General features: G+C 34.3%; 1 protein-coding gene across 17 annotated transcripts in view; it reads left to right on the plus strand.

The window, feature by feature from the left end:
* The window catches only part of DMD (dystrophin), a 1,063,969-nt gene that overhangs the window by 713,125 nt on the left and 331,033 nt on the right, over positions 1-19,811 (plus strand). For all 17 annotated transcript variants that reach the window (XM_040530986.1, XM_040530983.1, XM_040530994.1 and 14 more), the window contains one exon: positions 13,342-13,577. In XM_040530986.1, coding sequence (XP_040386920.1) covers positions 13,342-13,577 — 236 coding nt within the window. The remainder of the gene's footprint in view (positions 1-13,341; positions 13,578-19,811) is intronic.

Below are 19,811 nucleotides of genomic sequence, written 5' to 3' on the forward strand. Positions count from 1 at the left end.
ATTCCTGCAGTTTAATTTATTCGATGTCCTTGTGTGTAGTTGGTTTCACTTTTTCCCTGAATTTTTAGACAAGTTTTTGTCTTTTTGCATGAAATGCCTAATAAATATAAACAGAAAAGATATGACTGAAATGAAGAAAAAAAGTAGAGTGATAGTGTCAATTACAATGTTAAATTATTTTTAAAATTAAGTGGAATTCAAGTTATTTGCTTCTTAAAGCTCTACAAGTCAGCAGTCCTTGATGCTTTAGAGAATTACTTTCAGAAGGTCTGTTTAAAAAATTGTTTTCATTTTACGGGTTATAGCAGGGTTAGAGAGGCATATGGCAGAAATGCATTGTGTGTGTTGTTAATTATTGTATATTTAATACACAAAAATTGAAGAAAGCTTCAGCAGCACTCATTCCACTATCTGTCAGCTTTAGGTGTCTTTCTTCTAATGTATGTGATCAAATGTGTTCTGTGTGTTCCATATGATTTGCTTTGGGGGTATGAGTTGGAAACTGCAGGCATGGAGCCAAAAACTGCAGAGGAGAAGGTTTTCCAGGATTTAGAATGAGTTAGGAAGAATGAAGAGAAGTGTTGCATCAAGCTGAGTCTGTTGAAAGGAAGTTGAGCCATGTTTCTGTTTTCAAGAGACAAAGACAAAAAATAAAAGAAAAAAAGAAAAAAAATGACAACAACCAGTTTTGGGCAAAAATGCACAATAAAAGCTATTTTCTTTTCTGTAGTATTTTATAGCTAATGTGCTCTGAAGCATTTGTTGTTTATACATTGAACACAGTGTTTGAGTGAACAGGTATGTTCTAGTTCAGAGCTGTGTTTCCCAGAATTTTCAAATGGTAGACTTAAAAACCTTGTGTGTTTCATTATGTGCACCTGAAAATATAACAATATGTGTATTTAGAGGGTAAATTAAAAACAAATGTACAAATCAGATGTTAGAGACTCTGTATTGTTTATAGCAGCTGGCATAGCGTAATTGAGACCAAGCATACCCAAAATAATTCCTTGGGGAAGACTGAGCAGTCTAGGAACGTGTGCGCCTACAGTGTTTTCAGTACTAATGCAAACACGTTGGTATTTTAAAAATACATTGCACATAGTATTCACCATTTAAAAGAACTATGCTATCAACTATTAAAATGCTTGTGTGGGGGACATAGTAGATAATATTTCAGAACCATTCTCCACAGAGTTGAACAGCTAAGAATCCTCAGCTTACATCTGTTTTGACAAGTCCTACACTGAGTTTAGAAGGCAGTGCTACTGACAATAGTCCATTTTAGTTAACATTCATTTTAGGACACCAGTAAATGAGATCACTAGCATGGGAGTTGTAACAGAGAGAAATACTATTTCCAACGATAACCATGTCCAGAATTGTATTGCTTGTTATATTTGTGTGTGCAGAATCTAAAAGAAATGTCTGCTTTTAATATCAGTTATAATTCAGTTTAACTCTATGAAATGTTTTACTGAAGCAAAATATAGGAAAGAAAGTGAACAGGGAACAATGTGGTAAAGAAGTGTCATAGAGAATATCTTGAGTTCTTGAATCGGTGGTGAGCAATAAGAGTAGGCTCTTAAGTCAGTTGGCCTAACAATGATTGCTCATTCCAGTGTAAAGTGGAATAGTAAAGGAATTAATCACTGTCTTTACCTTTTCTTTTGGTTGCTCTGTATCTTTGGAGGAAAGAATAAATAATAATTTATATAAGCCATTTTAGGTTGTTTGATTTTTTGGTCATTTTACTCTACAGGCTTCTGTAGCAAAGAGGTTCACAGATACCAACCGGAGTTGGCCCTGTTATGTGTGCATCACCATATATCATTTCCCTATTGTGTTCAAGAAAAGTTGTCTGATCATTCCATCTGATTTTCATTAAGAAGCTTTTTCACTTCTAACACATGTGCCATATCAAACAAATAGCAATATGGCACAAAACTGAATCTGTTACCATTTGATTGGAGATTTTTCAAGGTCAGAACCCAGTTTCACAAGCAGTTCTGTTTTTCAATACAGCTGACAACAGACACAAGCTGAAGACAAACTTGTCTAATAAAGCTTTCAGATTCAATTTTCTTTCTGCATATAGCTTCAGGAATCTCTGGAGGTCATTCACAGCATGTACTGCAACACCAACAGGGAGAAGTAATGAAAAGAGTCTGGATAAAAAGCTGACACTATGCCTTCAGAGCTGTGTGAATGAAAACATAATAAGCAAGTTTATAAACACAAATCTCTATGATTCTCAGAATTTCTATCTTGATCTTTATAGCATGTCTTGATGTGAGGATTTGTTCCTGGATTATTTGACAGGTGGAAAAATACATACCAAATATTACTTAAACCACAAAAGAGTGATTTAAAACAAAAGAGAGAAGGTTACCACTTTATATTTAACATTCTGTTTCAGGGGTCTCACTATAGGTTACACTTTGAAAGTGTCTGTGATAAACAGATGTGACAGTATAGTTTACAAAGGGTATGTGAACCTTTATTTTGATTCTTCAGGGCCCAATTGATTAAATAGAACTCTGTGGGTTACTACCTGGAATTTTTATTATATATACACCTATGATGAAATGTAAATCAGAATGTGGAAATAGAAATTGGCTGATTCACTGTTATTAAAGACAATATGGAATCTAGGTCTGTCTTTTTCTTTTCTCTAACAAGTTGTTGGAAGTATAGCTGTCAAGATTTGTGACATAAGTAAGAGTAATGCTATCATCAGTCTTTCAAAGGACCACATTCACCTACACCCTTTTTGAAATATGGTCTGGTATTTTCTTCTGAGGAGCGGGCTTCACAGCTTGTTTTCTTTCATTTAATTTCTTGATCAATAGCTAGTAGAAGCAGGATGTACAGGAACCATTTTGATTAAACTCCATTAAATGTGGATGATACCATCTTGCAGAATTCATCAACATATTATTGATAACCTACACCACATGAGAGCACAGAACTAAGTTATAGATACGGTATTTTTGTTTGTTTACATGGCTCATGTGACATGGCTCAGAAAATATTATGCATAATATTTAATTTTCTCCAGAACTATGTTCAGCGCACTCTACAGAATACAGAGGTAGTAATTTTTGAGAAATGTGGCATCAACAGATTTGCATCATTTTATAGCACAGATAAGTAGAATAAGAATTTGAACTGGTTCATCCCAGAAGATACAGAAAAGTGGTTTCTCAGCTCATTAGAGTTCCTAGCAAATAAGTATTAAATGGTGGTTTATGCTTTTGTTTGTTTGTTTTAATCAGTCTCTTTCTAGCTTTAGATCACTTTTTTTTTCTTTTTTCATGCTTTAAGCTCATTCTACCTCTTTTTTTCTGTTACAGTTACCTAAATTACTGTGATACCTGACTATCTAGATGGCATGGGCTTGCAAATAGCAGTAATCTCTCCTTTCTGTTTCCTTTTATATAGCGATTAGGTCTATTGGCAATTGCACTATGTGAAAATCTTTTTTATTCGCTACAGTAATAGAAAGCGATAGGTCATTCTGCACATAGTTCTTTTGACTTCTGTGTAGTTCTTTGTTGACTTGTCTTTTTAAAGGAGGAAAGCAAGCTGGCTTTTCCTTCCGAAAGGTGTAGTGTTCATTGCCATACTGGTCATATCCTACTGAGAAGTGCAGTGGCACTGACATCCTTCCTAATGTTTCTGCAGTGACTAGCACTGCTGCAGAGTTAAGTCTGCTCTACAGAGAAACAGCCAACCAAAGAATATGAGAAAGTGCGTTCACAGATCATGAGCAGACTGGAGGCCTCATGGAATGAGGAACAAAGCTTATTATGAGGAACAAAGCTTAATTGTTTTTAACCCTTCTGCTCTACTAAACCTTTCTGCTCTACTTTGTGCTAAAAGAAAGCAAGACCTATTTCTTAAACTGCGGAAAGCTAAGATGAGGGAAAAGATGGATAATCGTCTCTACTACTCCAGTCATAAAATTCTTTAGTCCTGTTGCTTATATGAAGCTTGTCACTGAAACATCAGACTGCTTTCTTCACTTGTGTCAGCGTGGAGTAGCAGGAAACGTAGCGATGGAGATACGCATGTTGAGATTTGAAGTACTGGTATTTCCTTCAAGAGTAGATTAGTGGTCAGAGGGCACATAAGTTCCCAAAGGCATTTTTTCCTATGGTCAAATTAGAATAGCTGGAAAAGCAATAGGCTAGTTTGACCTGAAAAGTAAGCATTACATGTATTTTCATGAACTAGTAGTACAAGGCAAGATATTTTAACATTTCTGATGAAGAAGAAAGAACAGAAGGTGCTTGCAGTGATTTAAGGAATTGCTTTGTCAAAAACAAAGTAGTACTGAAGATATTGCCTTCTCTAGCTTTCTGTGAGTGGTTTTGAATTGTGCAGGATTTTTCTCTTTAAGAGTAAGAGTACGCTTGGAATTTTTTGCAAAAATACTGTAATGCTGCCTAATTAGCTAATACCTGAACTCTTTAGCACTGATTATTTCAAAGCTTCTTCAGACTGATTTTCATAGGACTGTAGAAATTGGAGCTGCTGGCACTATGTATTTTTCCCTGTATCAAAGAACTAGCTGCTGAAGTTCAGTTACATGACAATAGTGGTATACTGGAAATGTAAATTGTTGTCATACAGATTTACGTGCAATTGAAAGCTGCAAACTGAATCAAGGAACTTGTTATTTTTACTGACAAAAGGAATAATGAGAGTTGCCTGCATCATTTGTGACAGATGTTGTCACAACATTTTTTATAAGGCAAGTATGTGACAGTATTTGAAGGAACACCACCACTCCTGTAGTACAAAGTGTTCATTTTCACAAAAACCTTCTATAACAACTGCAATAACTGCTTACTTAAAAGACATCTGTCTTTTGAGGGGGAAAAAAAAAAAAAGAGAAAAAAAAAAGGTTTTGTAGAGTTTTTGTAGAGGTACAGATAATACTGCACTAAAAAAAAAAAGCTGTTTAAAAAAAAAAGTTTGGCTGCTTGACTCTTTGAACTGCAACTCTTCAGACTGCCTAGAAATGATGGTGTGTCTTGCTATATATTGAGAAAGTTAATTAGGGATGCAGAAATCAATTACTGAAAATATTCAGTGGGTAAAAGAAAAAAAAAATTAAAAAGAAATTTTGTTTCACTATTAAAATATGAATTTAAGTATAGGCAGAAGTAAGCAGTTATAGTTATATGTAACTTACATTTATAATTAATAAGGGGACTGTTTGTATCAATTCCATCTGCTGCTTCAGAAGATCCCAAAACAGGCTGCAACATTTTCTTCAACCCTTCCTTTAGTTAAATAATTTTAAGAACCATCCAGGTAATTTTATCCTTAAAAACTAAACGTATAACTAGTCCTTATATGGCAAATATCACCTCCATTGACTGAACTTTTGTATAGCAGATGATTACTGTTTTACAAATACATTAGTTTTAAATTGGTTTTTAGTATCACAAATCTCTTTGAGAATCCAAATGTTACTACAGTACAGAGTTTGTAGTGCTTCTGTTTCCTGTAAGATTGACTCCCTTGTGCACTGACTTCCTAAGGTTTCCTTTCAAAGGTCTCATGAAAAAGGTTGAAATGTTAATTTCTATATAAAAGGGATATCTCTATTTCATCATTACTTAAGGAAAAAAAAAATGTCGTCCTGAAGCATGAATATTAATATGCATTGAATGCTTTTAAATTTTTCTTCCTTATCAGACGTAAAACTCTTTATCTAAGATTAATATATTATGAATGAATGAATGTATAAAGCAGCTTAGTCAAAAGTTTGAAGAAAGTGAATGAAGAAAATGAATACTTTTATCCAAAATTCCTATATTCCATTTGGTGTTTCAACTGATAAGTATATAAATCATTTAAGAGAAAGTACGACTTCATCTTCTTTTATACAAACCAAACCATTATATGCAATCTGAGGTTCTGTAGCCTCTCTGGCCAGATGTGAAATCTTCACAAGGAAGAATTCACCAAGTGACAAACTAAAACTAGCAAAAGAGGATTTGAGTCATCCATAAAGACAGGTAATCATTTTTAGATATTAGCTTTTCATTTTAATTGAGAGTCTGAATTTCCTACTTCAAGAAGTTTTCTTCTTTGCCTTGTGGAACATATTTCGCGTGAACCTAAGGAGAAGACTCAAATCAATAATGACAATACAGGACTCAGGCAAGCTAGAAGGAAATTGTTTGTCTCAGCTGGGAGTTTTCTGGCACTTCATATCACAATTAAGATATAAGACAGTATTGTTTGGGAAACAACACACAAACATTTCTGAATATTTTTGCTTTTGTTACAATAAATGATTAGCCTTAACATACTTCCAATTGATATTGTACCAATATCTCAGTATTTGTGTCAACTTTTATTTGTAAAGAATATGCCAGTGGTTATCAAGAAATTATTATTTTTACTGGTGATGATATCACAGAAATTTCTTCATGTAATCTTTAAGCTAATGAAGATAAAGAAGAATCAAACAGTTATGTTTGATAAGCAGTTTGCATAAACAAGAACGTATTTTTGTAAAAGAAGATTTTAAAGTCTTTACCAGTAAGTTCAATCTTTTTTTCACCTGGTCTATTTTTAAAGCATTATCTCAATATTATAATGAGTCCACAGTGGTGACACTTTAATTTTCGAATATTGTTTTCACCTAACTTGTTAAGTGTGTGTTAATAGTTAAATTAACCTTGGTAATGTAATCACTTTTATATTTTAAATTGAATTTAGAGCCACCATTTAGCTACTATAGGAAAGGTTCCTGTGGGTACCTTTTTTCAGTTTCAGTGTCTGCTTAATTCTTACACTCAATGCAAGTGATCCATTCATACCCTAGCCTTTCACTTTTCAGTTTTTAGTGGGCCTATCTATCATGTTGAACTTTGCCTAAGGAAAGGTTCACAGGGAATACCATGACAACACTATGTTACTAAAAAGAGGCTGAACTTTCGAGCAGAGTATCTTTCAGAGAGGTTTGAATAAAACTATAGGTCCAAGCAGAGCAAGAGTTATTAATGATAGCTGAGATATTAGCATAATGAGATAGCTGAGATCTCTATTACAATCTTTAATTGATTTTCTACTACCTGCCCCTGCTTGAGTCACAACAGGGTAGAGTAATGCAGATTTAAAGCATTTGACACAACACATAATGCAGTCAGTTGGATGTTTACATACACTGTGCCTGAATTATTTACCTGTATTTTTCTGTTTTCCTCAGAGTCAAATGCAGGTAAGTTTCACTGACTAAAACAGAAATGAAGTTTAGTAATAGTATGTTACTGTTACTCATTATCTAAAGGATTTAGGGCTGTCATCTGTCTTACTTGGTATTGCTAAATGTGGAAATAAATCCTTAGGCCAGAGATGCAAGTTACACAAAAATCTACATCTAGTTACTGTGTTACTTCGTTATCAAAAAGCTTTGACCTGGTTGATTTGGTTATCCTGCAAAATCAAAACTTTGACACTACTTAAAGCATTTGCAAGAACAGCTAGAAACACTCCTGTGAAAGGATTTGGTTCTGCTTAAGGACGTCAGTTGAGAAGGGGTGTTGGAAGGGGTTTGAAGCTTTTGGAAAAGTTGTCGTTCTTACTGTCCATTCTGCTCCTGTTCAGAAGCTAAATAAAGATTTTGGTTAGTTCAAAGCTGTCAGTCTGACACTCTCTTGACACACATCACTGAAATAAGCAGAATAAAAGGGGGGGAAAAAGTGCTTTCCTTCAGTTGACTTCATTCTGCTTATTTCTGCATTTAACATTTGAATTTAAATTTCATGACACATTTCTATTATTTCCACTCTGGAAATTTAGCATTACAGATTATTGCCAAGATGCACAAAAAAACCACAATATTCTCTTGATTTTCATCCAATGTATTTCAAGGTTTGTGAACAAGTTGAAAATCACACCTAGTTCAGGCTACTGTTTAATTGGGTTTAGATTTTGCATTAGGCAGTTCAGTTCTGTTTCATTTTTCTCCTATTACTGTTCTGCATTGTTTCCTTCTTTATTAAATAGAAAGTGCTAATGAGAAGTTACTGGAAAAGCTATAGGTCAATGTGGTTTGATGTCCTAAGTTCTAATTGTCCTTTTGGTTTGCCATTTCACGGTATTGAACTGATACAACCTTTAAATAAGTTGAAAGATTAAGTCCTTATTTGCCTTTCTGATGTGTTACAATAGGATAGAACTTGTTACCAAGATATTTGAAAGAAAGAATTTCATTCTATTTTTGCTTTGTAAATTAAATGTCCTGAACAAAACAAAACAAAACAACAAAAACAAATTAAAAAAAAATATCTATCCCCTTGAGTCTGTCCGGGCTGTTCTGGATAAATTACTTCAGAATAAGATCTGTTGTTACATATTGTGTAATTAGTATTGATTTATATTTCTCTGTTAATTTTAATTATTTATACTTTTCTGTTGAATGAATTGTATCTGTGCAAGCACGAAAGAAAGAGAAATAAGGGACAGATGTACTGTTTCTAGTGGTATTTTTGTTCTGAGGGGTGATAAATGTCAGAAGAGAAACATACTGTGCAACTACTTTCTAAATGTAATTGCTATAAATAATTTGATAACTTGAATATTTTTACTGCTAAGACAAAATGGAACAGAATATTACCATACTCAGTAGTGATAGATAATGCATCCTGAAGCTTTTAAAGAAGATACTATACTGGGCAGTGCACTTCTGCTAGTGCTTTATAGTCTTCACTGCAAAACTAAGCCAAAGTTCAGAGCAGTGAAACCGTGTACATTAGAAGAATAGTCTCTTCTGGAATAGATGCCATTTGAAGGAAGAAGTGTGTGTGTCCTTATGCATATACGTATATATAAATCAGCAAACTCTGAGTGTATACTCAGACCAAAATATGCAAGAAGCTAAGAGATGCCAGGCAGTCTTATCAGACATCCTGAGTCTACTTATGGAGACTTATATTCTACTTTAGAATGTTTTTCTTTGATTTACCTGAAATACTGTTGAGAACAGGGATTTCATCTGAGATAAGACAACATCTGCTTAACATACGTGAATGCCAAACTAAGCAACTGTTTTTGTGTCATCGAAGAACCTCTCAAGTCACAGAGGAAATACAAGGCCTTTAAATGAACTTTAGGCCAGATGGAAGTGGACCTAAGTAACCATCCCTTGGTAAAGACTCAAAGTTAATGCTTATGCATTCTTTTTGCACTTAACTCTTTTGGTAAAGTTCTGGAATGAAACACTCAGCGGTGTTTTTCAGTAATTGCATGTGTCTTGACCTGTGTGGAATGCCTCGTTGCAAATAATGAGACTTTCTCTGAATCACTTTGACCTACAGTATCATGGAGTTCATGTGGGGAGAGGGTGAAAAGAGATTACACTTTGGAATTGGTACAGGAAATTGTGACTGATGTGTGGAGTTGAAATCCCATCCAGGAGTGAGAAATAGACAATTCCGTGAATTTATGTCTTGGGTATATAATGGTGTCAGACAGATTTTTGATACCCAGCCCAGAGAGAGGAAGGCAGAAGAACATATCAAACAAAGAAAGCTCTAAAGAACATCATTAAAACATCAGAAAGCAAACAAAATATTTCAAAATCTGTGAAAAACTGTAGGGTATTTTATTTTCGTTATTTATTTCTAGTTAGTGTTTGTTGCACATTATTTTGACCTTCAGGCAATTAAATGACATTCATCAGAGACAGACATGCTCAGAGAGTTCTCTGCCATTTTCTTCCCCTGCTGAAAAAAGATGAAAAATTCAATAGCCTTCTGACTTCAAACATTTAAACAGTACAACTAACTCATTGCCCGTAAACTGCACGTACTATATTGGCAGAAGTACGCTGCATGTAATTGTGAGGATATTAATAATCATTTATTGACCCTTTTTGAATTCACCTTACTTTATGGGTAGAGCATTGGAGACAGGGAAAACAATTTTTGTTTGTTTGTTCGTTCGTTTGTTTCCTGTGATATTGTCAGGAGTTATTTCAGACCATCGAAGTTTGCAAGCTCTAAGTGCCAACTCAGCCAAACTAAGTAACTAATAATACTTTTTTTTTTTAATGTTGACATTCTTTTCTAGCTTCAGCGTACAAGTGAACACAATAGCAAATGAATCTACAAATGAAATAGTTCTCACTTGTCTGAATGTGAGAAGTAACTCTATAGTAAGTTCCTCTTGCCTTAAAGGAACATTATCTAGCTTTCTTTCCTTGCTCATCTTGCAGATCTTAATGCACTGTTACTGCCTCCCTCCCCTTTTCTGCTTGATGTGGCTTTGTTTTAAATATTACCTTTGATGTCCAAAGTTGGCAACTGTATGGACCCAACCATTTTTTTGGAGCCATTCATGATCTGCCACTCTGAGGAAGAAGCTGACCTGTTCTCCCTTTTCTCCTTCTCTGCAAAAGTAGTTGCCAAACTCATTCCTCCTTCATCTGCTGACAGGCAAAGAAAAACTGTGGGTTATTGCTGCTTTAAGGAGAGAGATAGAAGAGATGATGTCTGTTACTGCCAAAGCATGAAAGTTCGGCAGCTAGTAGTGCTGTGCTTCTCTCTAGCCAGCACACACAGTAGGAATCTGGGGTGCTAAGCACCATTCACTATTTAAACACCACCTCATACATCTGTTCCAAAACAGAAAACAAAGGCTGGATGGAGGCATCATGAATCCAAAGATACAGACTTAAAACCGTGAGTTAGAACTTATTTATTAGGTAATGAACTGAGTCTTCTGCTCAAAGTTAATACCTTCAGCCACATGAGTCCATTAGTGAGTAATGGGTGCAGTACATTACCTTCTGTGCATGGCCTCCCTATTTTCTGGTGCTAACAGCTATGGGCAAAGTGAACACAGAAGTACTGTTAACAGCTTTCCTATATCAGAAGTAATTTTGAGAGTGACCAATCACAGAATGGCTGAGGTTGGAAGAGACCTCTGGAAGTCATCTGGTCCACACCCCTGCTCAAGTAGAGACACCTACCTAGAGCAGGTTGACCATGACCATGTCCATGGTCAACCTCTCTCAGCTTCTCCTTATAGGAGAGGCTCTCCAATCCCTTGATCATCTTGGTGTAATCTATGCTTCATTTGCATGATTTAGGTAAGAAGAAATATAATGGGGCAGATAATATCTGGAGTAATTGCAACAGAGATGAAAGAAAACCTGATGAATACAGATTAATAATTAATCATGTGTGTGTAAAAGTCTTTAAAAAAAAAAAAAAAGGAAAGAAAACAGGAAAAGGAAGAGATCCTTTAGGGCTATATGATAGGGTTTTATTTGTTTGTTTGTTTTTGATATTAAAAACTGACAGTCTTTAACTGTATGTGATACTCTGTCATAGCAAACAGTGGGATGTTATAAAAAAAAAGCCCACAAAAATCCAACTTGACAAGCCTCTTTCTATGTCAGCAAAAGATTAATGCATTTTCTCATCCATTTGTGTGATTTTATTTAAAAATTTTCCGTGCTAGAACAGCATTTACAACTATTATTTCATAGTTTTTCACAGGTATGTGATTTCAAAGCTCAGGAAGGAAAAGTACAAGGATTGCACTTCAGAAATACAATAATGATATGGGTGGGTGGATAAATATATTTAATTGCAGTATATGTCATTAAAAATCACCACTTGCAGGAGTCTCTTTTGGTATTATAATATTGCTGTTTATTCAGGCTGGATAAATAACATAGATGTTAGTTGATTTGGTAAATTGTTCGTAATCATACGGTATTTTTAATGCTGACAGCATCTTCTGTTGCTTTTAGTGACAGTCATTTTGACGCTTGTGCACAGCTTTTTCCCTTTCTGCATTGCTGAAGAAGGTCACTGATTCCCCAGTGAAATAACTCAACCCTGTCCTCATTAGTGAAAAAGAGGTGCTAAATTCCTTGGCAAGATTGGTTAATGTTACTGATTTACTGTTTTACATGGTTTTATGGCTAAACTGCTGAACCTTCACCTGCTACTTGCATTTTTGGACTTCAGACCTACTTTGTGAATGGCATAAATGCAAATAAGGAAAAATTTCAGACTCATAGGAGAAAAACAAAACAAACAAAAAAAAACAAAATGCAATTTACTCTGCATGTTTGTTTGTTGTTTTTTACTTAAAGACAACCTAGCCTACAGGAAGGTTGCAGGAAATTGGTTATCTCTACACTGTAAAGAGAATGGAATAAAATACAGATGAATGTCTTTGGTCCTTCAGAAATTTATTTTTCATTTTCAAGAAGTGTTCACTTGGAAGTTTCTAACTTCACTTTAGATTCGCTTCGCTTCTGTTCCCCTCATTGCAGCAACTGCATGTGTTCTAGTGTTTTATCTATTTTATTATTTTTCTTCATGGACTAGACTTCTTGAAAGAATGGGAAAAAAAAGTAACCAAAACACATCATGGTAGCCTGTTATGCATAATGAATTGCTGTTGTATGAATAACAGGAGGGAAGACAAGTCTGATAATTTATAGCCAACTATTTGTAAATGACATAACTGAGAAGTAGAAATCAGTCTGTTGCATGGTGCTCTCTGCAATGGTAGCTCTCTGTGTCAACTCCCATCATTGTTGGCTGCAGAGAAACTGCCCAGTCCAAGCACTGAATAATGAACTGATTCTTTAACAACGAGCTGTTAGGTCAAGAAAGGGCATAAAAGACAAGATATGTCAATTTTCTTCAAGCAATATGAAAAAATTCCACTAATTTCCACATAGTAGCACATAATAATATTAAGTTATGAAGAATAAAAAAGATGAAACTGTCCAAGGTTAAATTTCTTGTGAAAGCATCCATATCAGTCACAGAGCCTATGGGAAATACCTGCTGGTAACAGAAGGTGAGACAAATTTACAGTTACAGCGTGGCTAGAGACCATGTAAGAAATGTGTTTCTAGATATGTGGTCATACTGTGATAAACTAAATACTATGGCCTACACATTTTCAATCAGCTTTTAACCTCAAGACAGATCCAACCACACTACTAGATTTTGGAAGATGACTCGTGTAGCGATAATTCACTGACCTTGAGTGAGTGTTCTTATTATATTGAGATGTCTTTTCTTGTGTTACCAGGGCCCAGGATGTAATCTGAATATGCTGAGAGTGTTGAATGTTAAACACATACTATGATAGGAGTACTACGGAAAAATGAATTCATATATTCTTTTAGTTTTAATTTTCATATTTCCATTAGACATAATATAAAAACAAAGAGCTTATTTCTGTATAGCTCTTTCTATTGCATAAATTCTGTTTCTGAAATAAACATTTTTCATAGTTCGTTTATTCAGTAATTTTAGTATTTATTTTTTCTTCTTTCAGTAACTTCTGGTCAAACTGTTGCTGTGGATACACAAACCAGGGTAACCAAGGAAACCACCACCTTCAAACCAGAAATGCCATCTTCTGTGCTTTTGGAGATTCCAGCCTTGGCTGACTTCAATAAGGCATGGGCAGAACTCACTGACTGGCTTTCTCGACTGGACCGAGAGATAAAATCTCAGAGAGTGACAGTAGGTGATCTTGATGATATCAACGACATGATCATCAAACAAAAGGTATGAGAAACACTGATTTTTCAAGTTGAAAGCCTCATGATCTTTATTCTGAGTTAAATCATTTCAGCAGGGAACACAGGAGGGATGATAGGCTGCAATACATGTAGTGGTTGCTTAAGCTACTTTATCCCATAAAGATATTTACTGGTTAAAATGGTAAGATAATTAATTGGAAAAAGAAAAAAAAAAAAAAAAAAGGTGTTTAATATTTTCTGTGGTACTCAAGGAAAACATTTAGCTTCTGATTGCTTGTGCTGATGGTGTAGTAAGATGGTGATATATGCCAATGGTTGAAATATAAACCTCAGGAGAAAAAAGGCATGACATATTAAACTCCAGATTGCCAGGAGAAAAGATAGCCTGTTTCATACCTTTTCTTATGTTGTTTCTGTAACAAATTTCTGAGAGGCTTCTATCTTGCTGCTGCTGGGTTATGAAAAGCTCCTCAGTCGTCCTAAAGAAAAGAATAGCTCATTAATGCAAATGTTTTGTCAGCAAAACTGCATCAGTGTTACTTATCTTTGAAAACAGAAAAATATGGAAATGCATGTGCAAGGACAAAAAAAAAAGACTAACTTTAGCTAGTCAATAGCAATAAAATTAATTTGTTATTATACAGTTGAAAGTAATTACCTGCCTTCTAGATTTAGCTTTGCTCAATATAAAACATTTGCTTGCCTGTGCAAAACTTTTCAGTGTTAAATTTCTATTTGGTTCAGTTCTAAACTGAATTTAGGACTCTCTATTATAAATCACTCTTCTGCTTCCTCTTCCTCCTAATAGAAAGACTAATTTATTTTAAGGAAGATACTGACATTCTTTCTCTTTGGTTAAAATAAAAACAGAAGGAGAAACAGTGGACAAATTTTGCTTTATAACTGTACTAAGCAGTTTTATAAGAAGGTGTATATTAAAATACACAGATGTCTAGTAGGATTAGTTCTGTTTGTTTTCTTGTATTTCTCTTTTTTTATTTGTGGCTTTAAACTTATTTTTGAGACTTTTTGTTTGCTTTACTTTCTCTGTTAGTAAGAGGCTTGTTTCATCTTGTTTAATGATTGCAGTGGCTGTTAATATTTGCTGTGTAGAATTATATAATGTTATATAAATTAAAAATTAAAACATTTTAAAAGTCATGGGCATATTTTTATAGTAAGTGGTAGTTGCTGCATCTTCTACACAGATTAAACTAGATTAAAATAGCTGTTAAGTCATATGAAAATGTTGACTGCTAAAGAAGAGGTTTTTGTTTCTTTTTTACGTTATCTTTTTTTTTTTTTTTTTTTTTTTTAGAATTTTGAAAATTTGTGTTGTCAAATACTGGCATTCAAAATTATATAGTTTTCTTACTTGTGCCTCATTGTGCTGGCAGGCAAAATTTCAGCTTCTTTCCTTCTGTAGATCTCTTTCAGTTAAACATGAGTTCATACTACTAACTGTTGAGAACCAGAATTGCCATTAAGGTTATACATGCTTTAAATTGAACTCCTTTATTTTCATCTTAACTCAATGCAAAAAAAGCTGGTTAAGTCAGCACTGTTATAGTCTTCCTCTCACTTCTTTTCCTGGCTGGATACTGCTTTTTTTTTTTTCATCCTGTGCTGTGCTGGTAACAAAACCAGCAGGAAAACTTTTTTTTTTTTTTTTGGATGTGCTTACCTCTCTAATTGGCTGTGCAACAGAATGTGACATTTAATATATTCTCTGATGAGATGGAAGAATCAATGTCTAAATATAGACTGTTAACTGGCTCCCATTTCTTTAATGATCATCAAGAGAAGGCACCACTTAATAGATGGAAAAGAATATCATGAAGTTTTGATTATGTACCTAAATCTGTCACTGGATTATTTGGTGAGATTAACAAAGAGTTTCAGACAGGATTTTCAAAACTGACAACACATTTTAGGCTTCTCAAAAAAAAAAAAAAAAGGCAAACAAATGAAAAAACAACACTGGCTTTATAATGTGTAGAGTATCTGCAGCAATGTGTGAACTGACAAAGTTGGACTTGTGGATACTAGGCTACTCTGAAAAGTCAAGCCCAAAGATGATCTCAACTGGAAGTCCAAAAGTAGTGCTCACCTCCCAAAATCTGTGTATTCTGTAATGATCATAGTCGTGCTTCTCCTATGTTTGTGTTTATAAAGTCTTTGAAAGTCACAGTATTGCGCTGTGGTCTGGATAGTTTGTAGCACCTTCATAGGGACCTCTGTAAGCTTTAATAGGAATTCCGTTTTAGTATCTTGACAATTTTATTTATTTATTTTGTGCTTCAGGTTTTTGACTTTAGGTGTAGAGTATCATCTTAACGCTGCTGACCACCTCCCTTATAAAAATTGATGATTATAAAGATATATGCTTCCTGAAACTGCTTTATTATAATGCATGTCAAGTTGTTCACACAGAATTTAGAACACTTCAAACTGTTAGCCCTGTTGGCATGCTACCAACCTCTTCCTGTTTTGGGGTTTTGTTTCCATTTCATATTTCTTTCAAAACAGAGAGTTGCATTTATACTAAGAAATTGAAATGCCAAAGCAAACATTTTAAAAGCAAAGAAATCCCATATCCTACCAAGGTATGTAACATGACATTTTGCAAATCATCCAGGTAAAAATTAGTGACCTTAGGTTGTCCTTTCTTTCACAGCAGCATGTAATGTTATTGAAGCTAAGGCTCTGAGGGCATTTTGGTTAGGTTCATTTCATTCTGATTGTGTCACAAGATCACAGCCACTAACTCTGCCATATTTTTCCTCCATAAAAATTTAAGACATCATTAGCCCCCACTTGAACTTCACTTGGAAGTGATCACAGTGAATTGCTACTTCTGTGTGAATGGTTATAATAATACAGTAACATGCACAAAGGTTAATTAAGGAACAAAACAAAACAAAAAAGATAACCGTTTTAAGAAAAAAAAAATGCTTTAGTGGCAGCTTTCTCTTAATGTAAGAAACAGTACAACTTAAATTCTGCTAAGCAGTGCACATTCTATGTAGTAAAATAGCATACTAAATGAGTAGTATAATGAGTATTCATTTCAAACATCTCTAGTTAATCATTCTGTCAAATGAGTGATGTATATTTCTTTCATGAAAATGCATTACATGTTTTACTTTTCATCTATGATTGTATATATCACTACATTATGTGTAATTAAAGTCAAAGACACTAAAAAGTGTATAGTTAGGAAATTTTATAATAGCATCAGTGTCATGTTTTCATGACAAAGAAATAGATATAAGGCAGGCTGACAAGAGGCTCATATATAATTTTTCTTTAGATAGCCTTCATCTATAAGTAAAGTTCAGGGAGAAATAATGAGAATATATAATATGCCAAGATATAAGTAGCTGAGGGACATGACAGAATTAAGTTGACACTGTTGCTTCATTTCACTGTCCTTATTTCAAAACGATCAAGTTGTTTTATATTTGATGGTCAGGTAGGGGTTCTTCATAAAAGAGAAAATTGTAGACAGAGAACAGGATGATAAACTATCTTTTCCTGTATTACGGAAAAATAGAAACCTTTCCTTATTTAGGATGACAGAAAGCCCCTACTCAGAAACTCTGCTTTGGCATCATTATGTTTTGAAAAAAGCTTCCAGTTGGAATAGTTAGATTTCTACTGAAAGCAGTAAACCATGAAAGCTGTGCAAAGTGTGAAGATAGTTAACAATTCTTTTTAAAAAAAAAAAAACAAAAAAAAAAACACCACTATAATCTCTTTAAATTTTGAATTTTCTCCATGGATTTTGCATGCTGTCCATGTAAACTTTTTGTAACATAAGTTATTGAAAACATGGGTTTGGGCTGTACCAGATGAAAATATATTGTTATGTAGTACAAAGTATTATAATAATAAGTGACATTACTAATGAATTTGACTACAGTTTTTGGTTCTAAGAGCAGAGGTTGAGTCTATGCTTCTAGGGGTGGCAGAGTGGATTCATCTGAAGAGAGTATGTATGTAGAATGAGATCCATAGCCAAGCTAGTTACTGAGACTTTTAAGCAAAGAAGAGGAAAAGATGCTTTTAGATAATGATTTGTGTGGTCTTAAAGTAGTCATCCAAAAAAGTTTGGGTAATTTATTTCTACTCAATTAATTTGTCAATACTCAAAAAATAGTTTTGATCTTCTGTCAATTAAAGAAGTAAACAAAATTGGAATGAAGAGGTTGTTTTCACTATTAATTACTGAATTGATTTTTCAATAGCAGAGGATCCTGTGCAGTTGATGATAATAAAAGAACTGTTAAGGATAATATTGGTTTATTAGCCGTGCAGTTAACAAACTTCAGATGAAACAGTGGCTTAAGTGACATTGCTAGGTTTGAGGATTTTTTACTTATCCTTTCCCATGGTTACATACCATGCATCTTAGTAAACAACTTTGTGGTTATACACATATCTTAGTATGGAACCTTACAATTAATGTTCTGATAGATCAGATGAATGGTAAATTTTCTGTCCAAACTGTTTTCCAACGTAAGTTTTTGTCTAAATAAAAATGCAGATTTCTAAATTTATATCCTGCTTTTACAGAAGCCAGTGTAATTGCCGAATCAAAAATTTTAGTTCTATATTACAGGGTGTAAATCAGTGCACTCTAAGTAGACTCATGTTGAATGAAAACTTAGATACAGCCACAGATACTTGTGTCTGTCCATACAGTTCATATCAGAAGTGAAAGCTATAGATAGGAGAAGTCCTCAACTTTTCGGACAGTGTACTTCAAGTTCTACATAGATATGAAGAAGTTTCATACTAGTGACATACACACAAAAAGACCTACACACAGATAATGTACTGTTTAAAAACATCATAGGAGATTTTACACCCGGAGCTGCATGTTTTCCATTTTAGTATTCTGATGATTGGACGTGGTGTTTAGGGACATAGTTTAGTGGGTAGTATTGGTAGTAGGGTGATGGTTGGACCAGATGATCTTGAAGGTCTTTTCCAACCTTAATGATTCTATGACTCTATCATGTGTTTAAAGGGAGTTCACTAGTCTAGAATCCAAGTATGGTGCCAGTAAGTTGGGAGATGATATTCATACTTCCAGAATCAAACTTCAGAAGCGCATTTCATTCGTCCCTCCCTCCATGCTATCATGCTGCTTTAGTGGTTGTTTTTGAAGCTTCACGTTCTCTAGGTTCTTCTCTATCCATATAAACACAAAGTTGCAGCCATTCCCTGAGACACTATTGGATCAGGATCCGTGAGATCCCAAAGCAGGGCTAGAGCCAAAACTGATTCTGCAGCATGTTGGATGGTTCACTGGTATTTTTGTGCATCTCCTCTGCTAGCAGAACCCTACAGATGACTTTACAAATGAATTTATGACTTTGATGGTGTGGAAACCACCATTATATCTATGAATTTCACCTTTTTTTTTTTTCACGCAGGAGACTACTGTCATAATTTTATGCATATTTTCAGTGTTGTTCTGTTTAACATGGGAAATCTAGCACAATTCTTATTTTAGAATGTCATGCTGCTAGACTTTTTAAATTAAGAATTAATTCTAATTTATGAGAACTACTGGAAGGCTGGTTTCAGTATTTTAAGTGAATAAAATACTAATTACTGAATAGAGTCCTAAATATACTAAAAAGTTGGAATTACAAAGTTTGTATGCTGAAAGATTTTAGCTTTTTTATAGAATAGAGTAAAGATGAAAAAAAAGTCTATCAGCCTTTTATGCTTATTCTTAAAGGGTAGATCATGAAGCAGGATGATATAGAGGGCGTGGAAATCTGAGTCTTTAAAGGGAAACAAGAGGGGGAAAAAAAGAAAGAAGTACCTTCTGTTAGTTTGAAAATTGGACCTCAAGGGATGCAGAATATGTCAGGAGACTCTTTTTTAATACTTTGTAGCACATAAAGCCAGCTGATATTTTAAAACAGGTTGACCAGCTCATTATGGTATATTAGAGAGTATATTTGTTTTCTGCAACAATAAAAAATAAAGCTGCCTAAACACTGTGTTTTGGAGAGCAATTAACAGCCATATCCTTATTTCTCTATAATGTTAATCACTAGAACGCGCATAAAATGTTACTTCTAAGGGTCTGATTCTAAACTCGTTGAAGTAAGAGAGTTGCTTTCATCATTTTTCAAATAGTTTTCAGTCAGGCTGTAAATCATCCCTCGAACAAAAAGTACTTAATACTGCCATTGTGCCTAAAGATAACTTTCCTCTGATTACTTTTATTGGCTTA

Source organism: Cygnus olor, chromosome 1 (assembly GCF_009769625.2).
Source record: "Cygnus olor isolate bCygOlo1 chromosome 1, bCygOlo1.pri.v2, whole genome shotgun sequence".
Classification (NCBI taxonomy): domain Eukaryota; kingdom Metazoa; phylum Chordata; class Aves; order Anseriformes; family Anatidae; genus Cygnus; species Cygnus olor.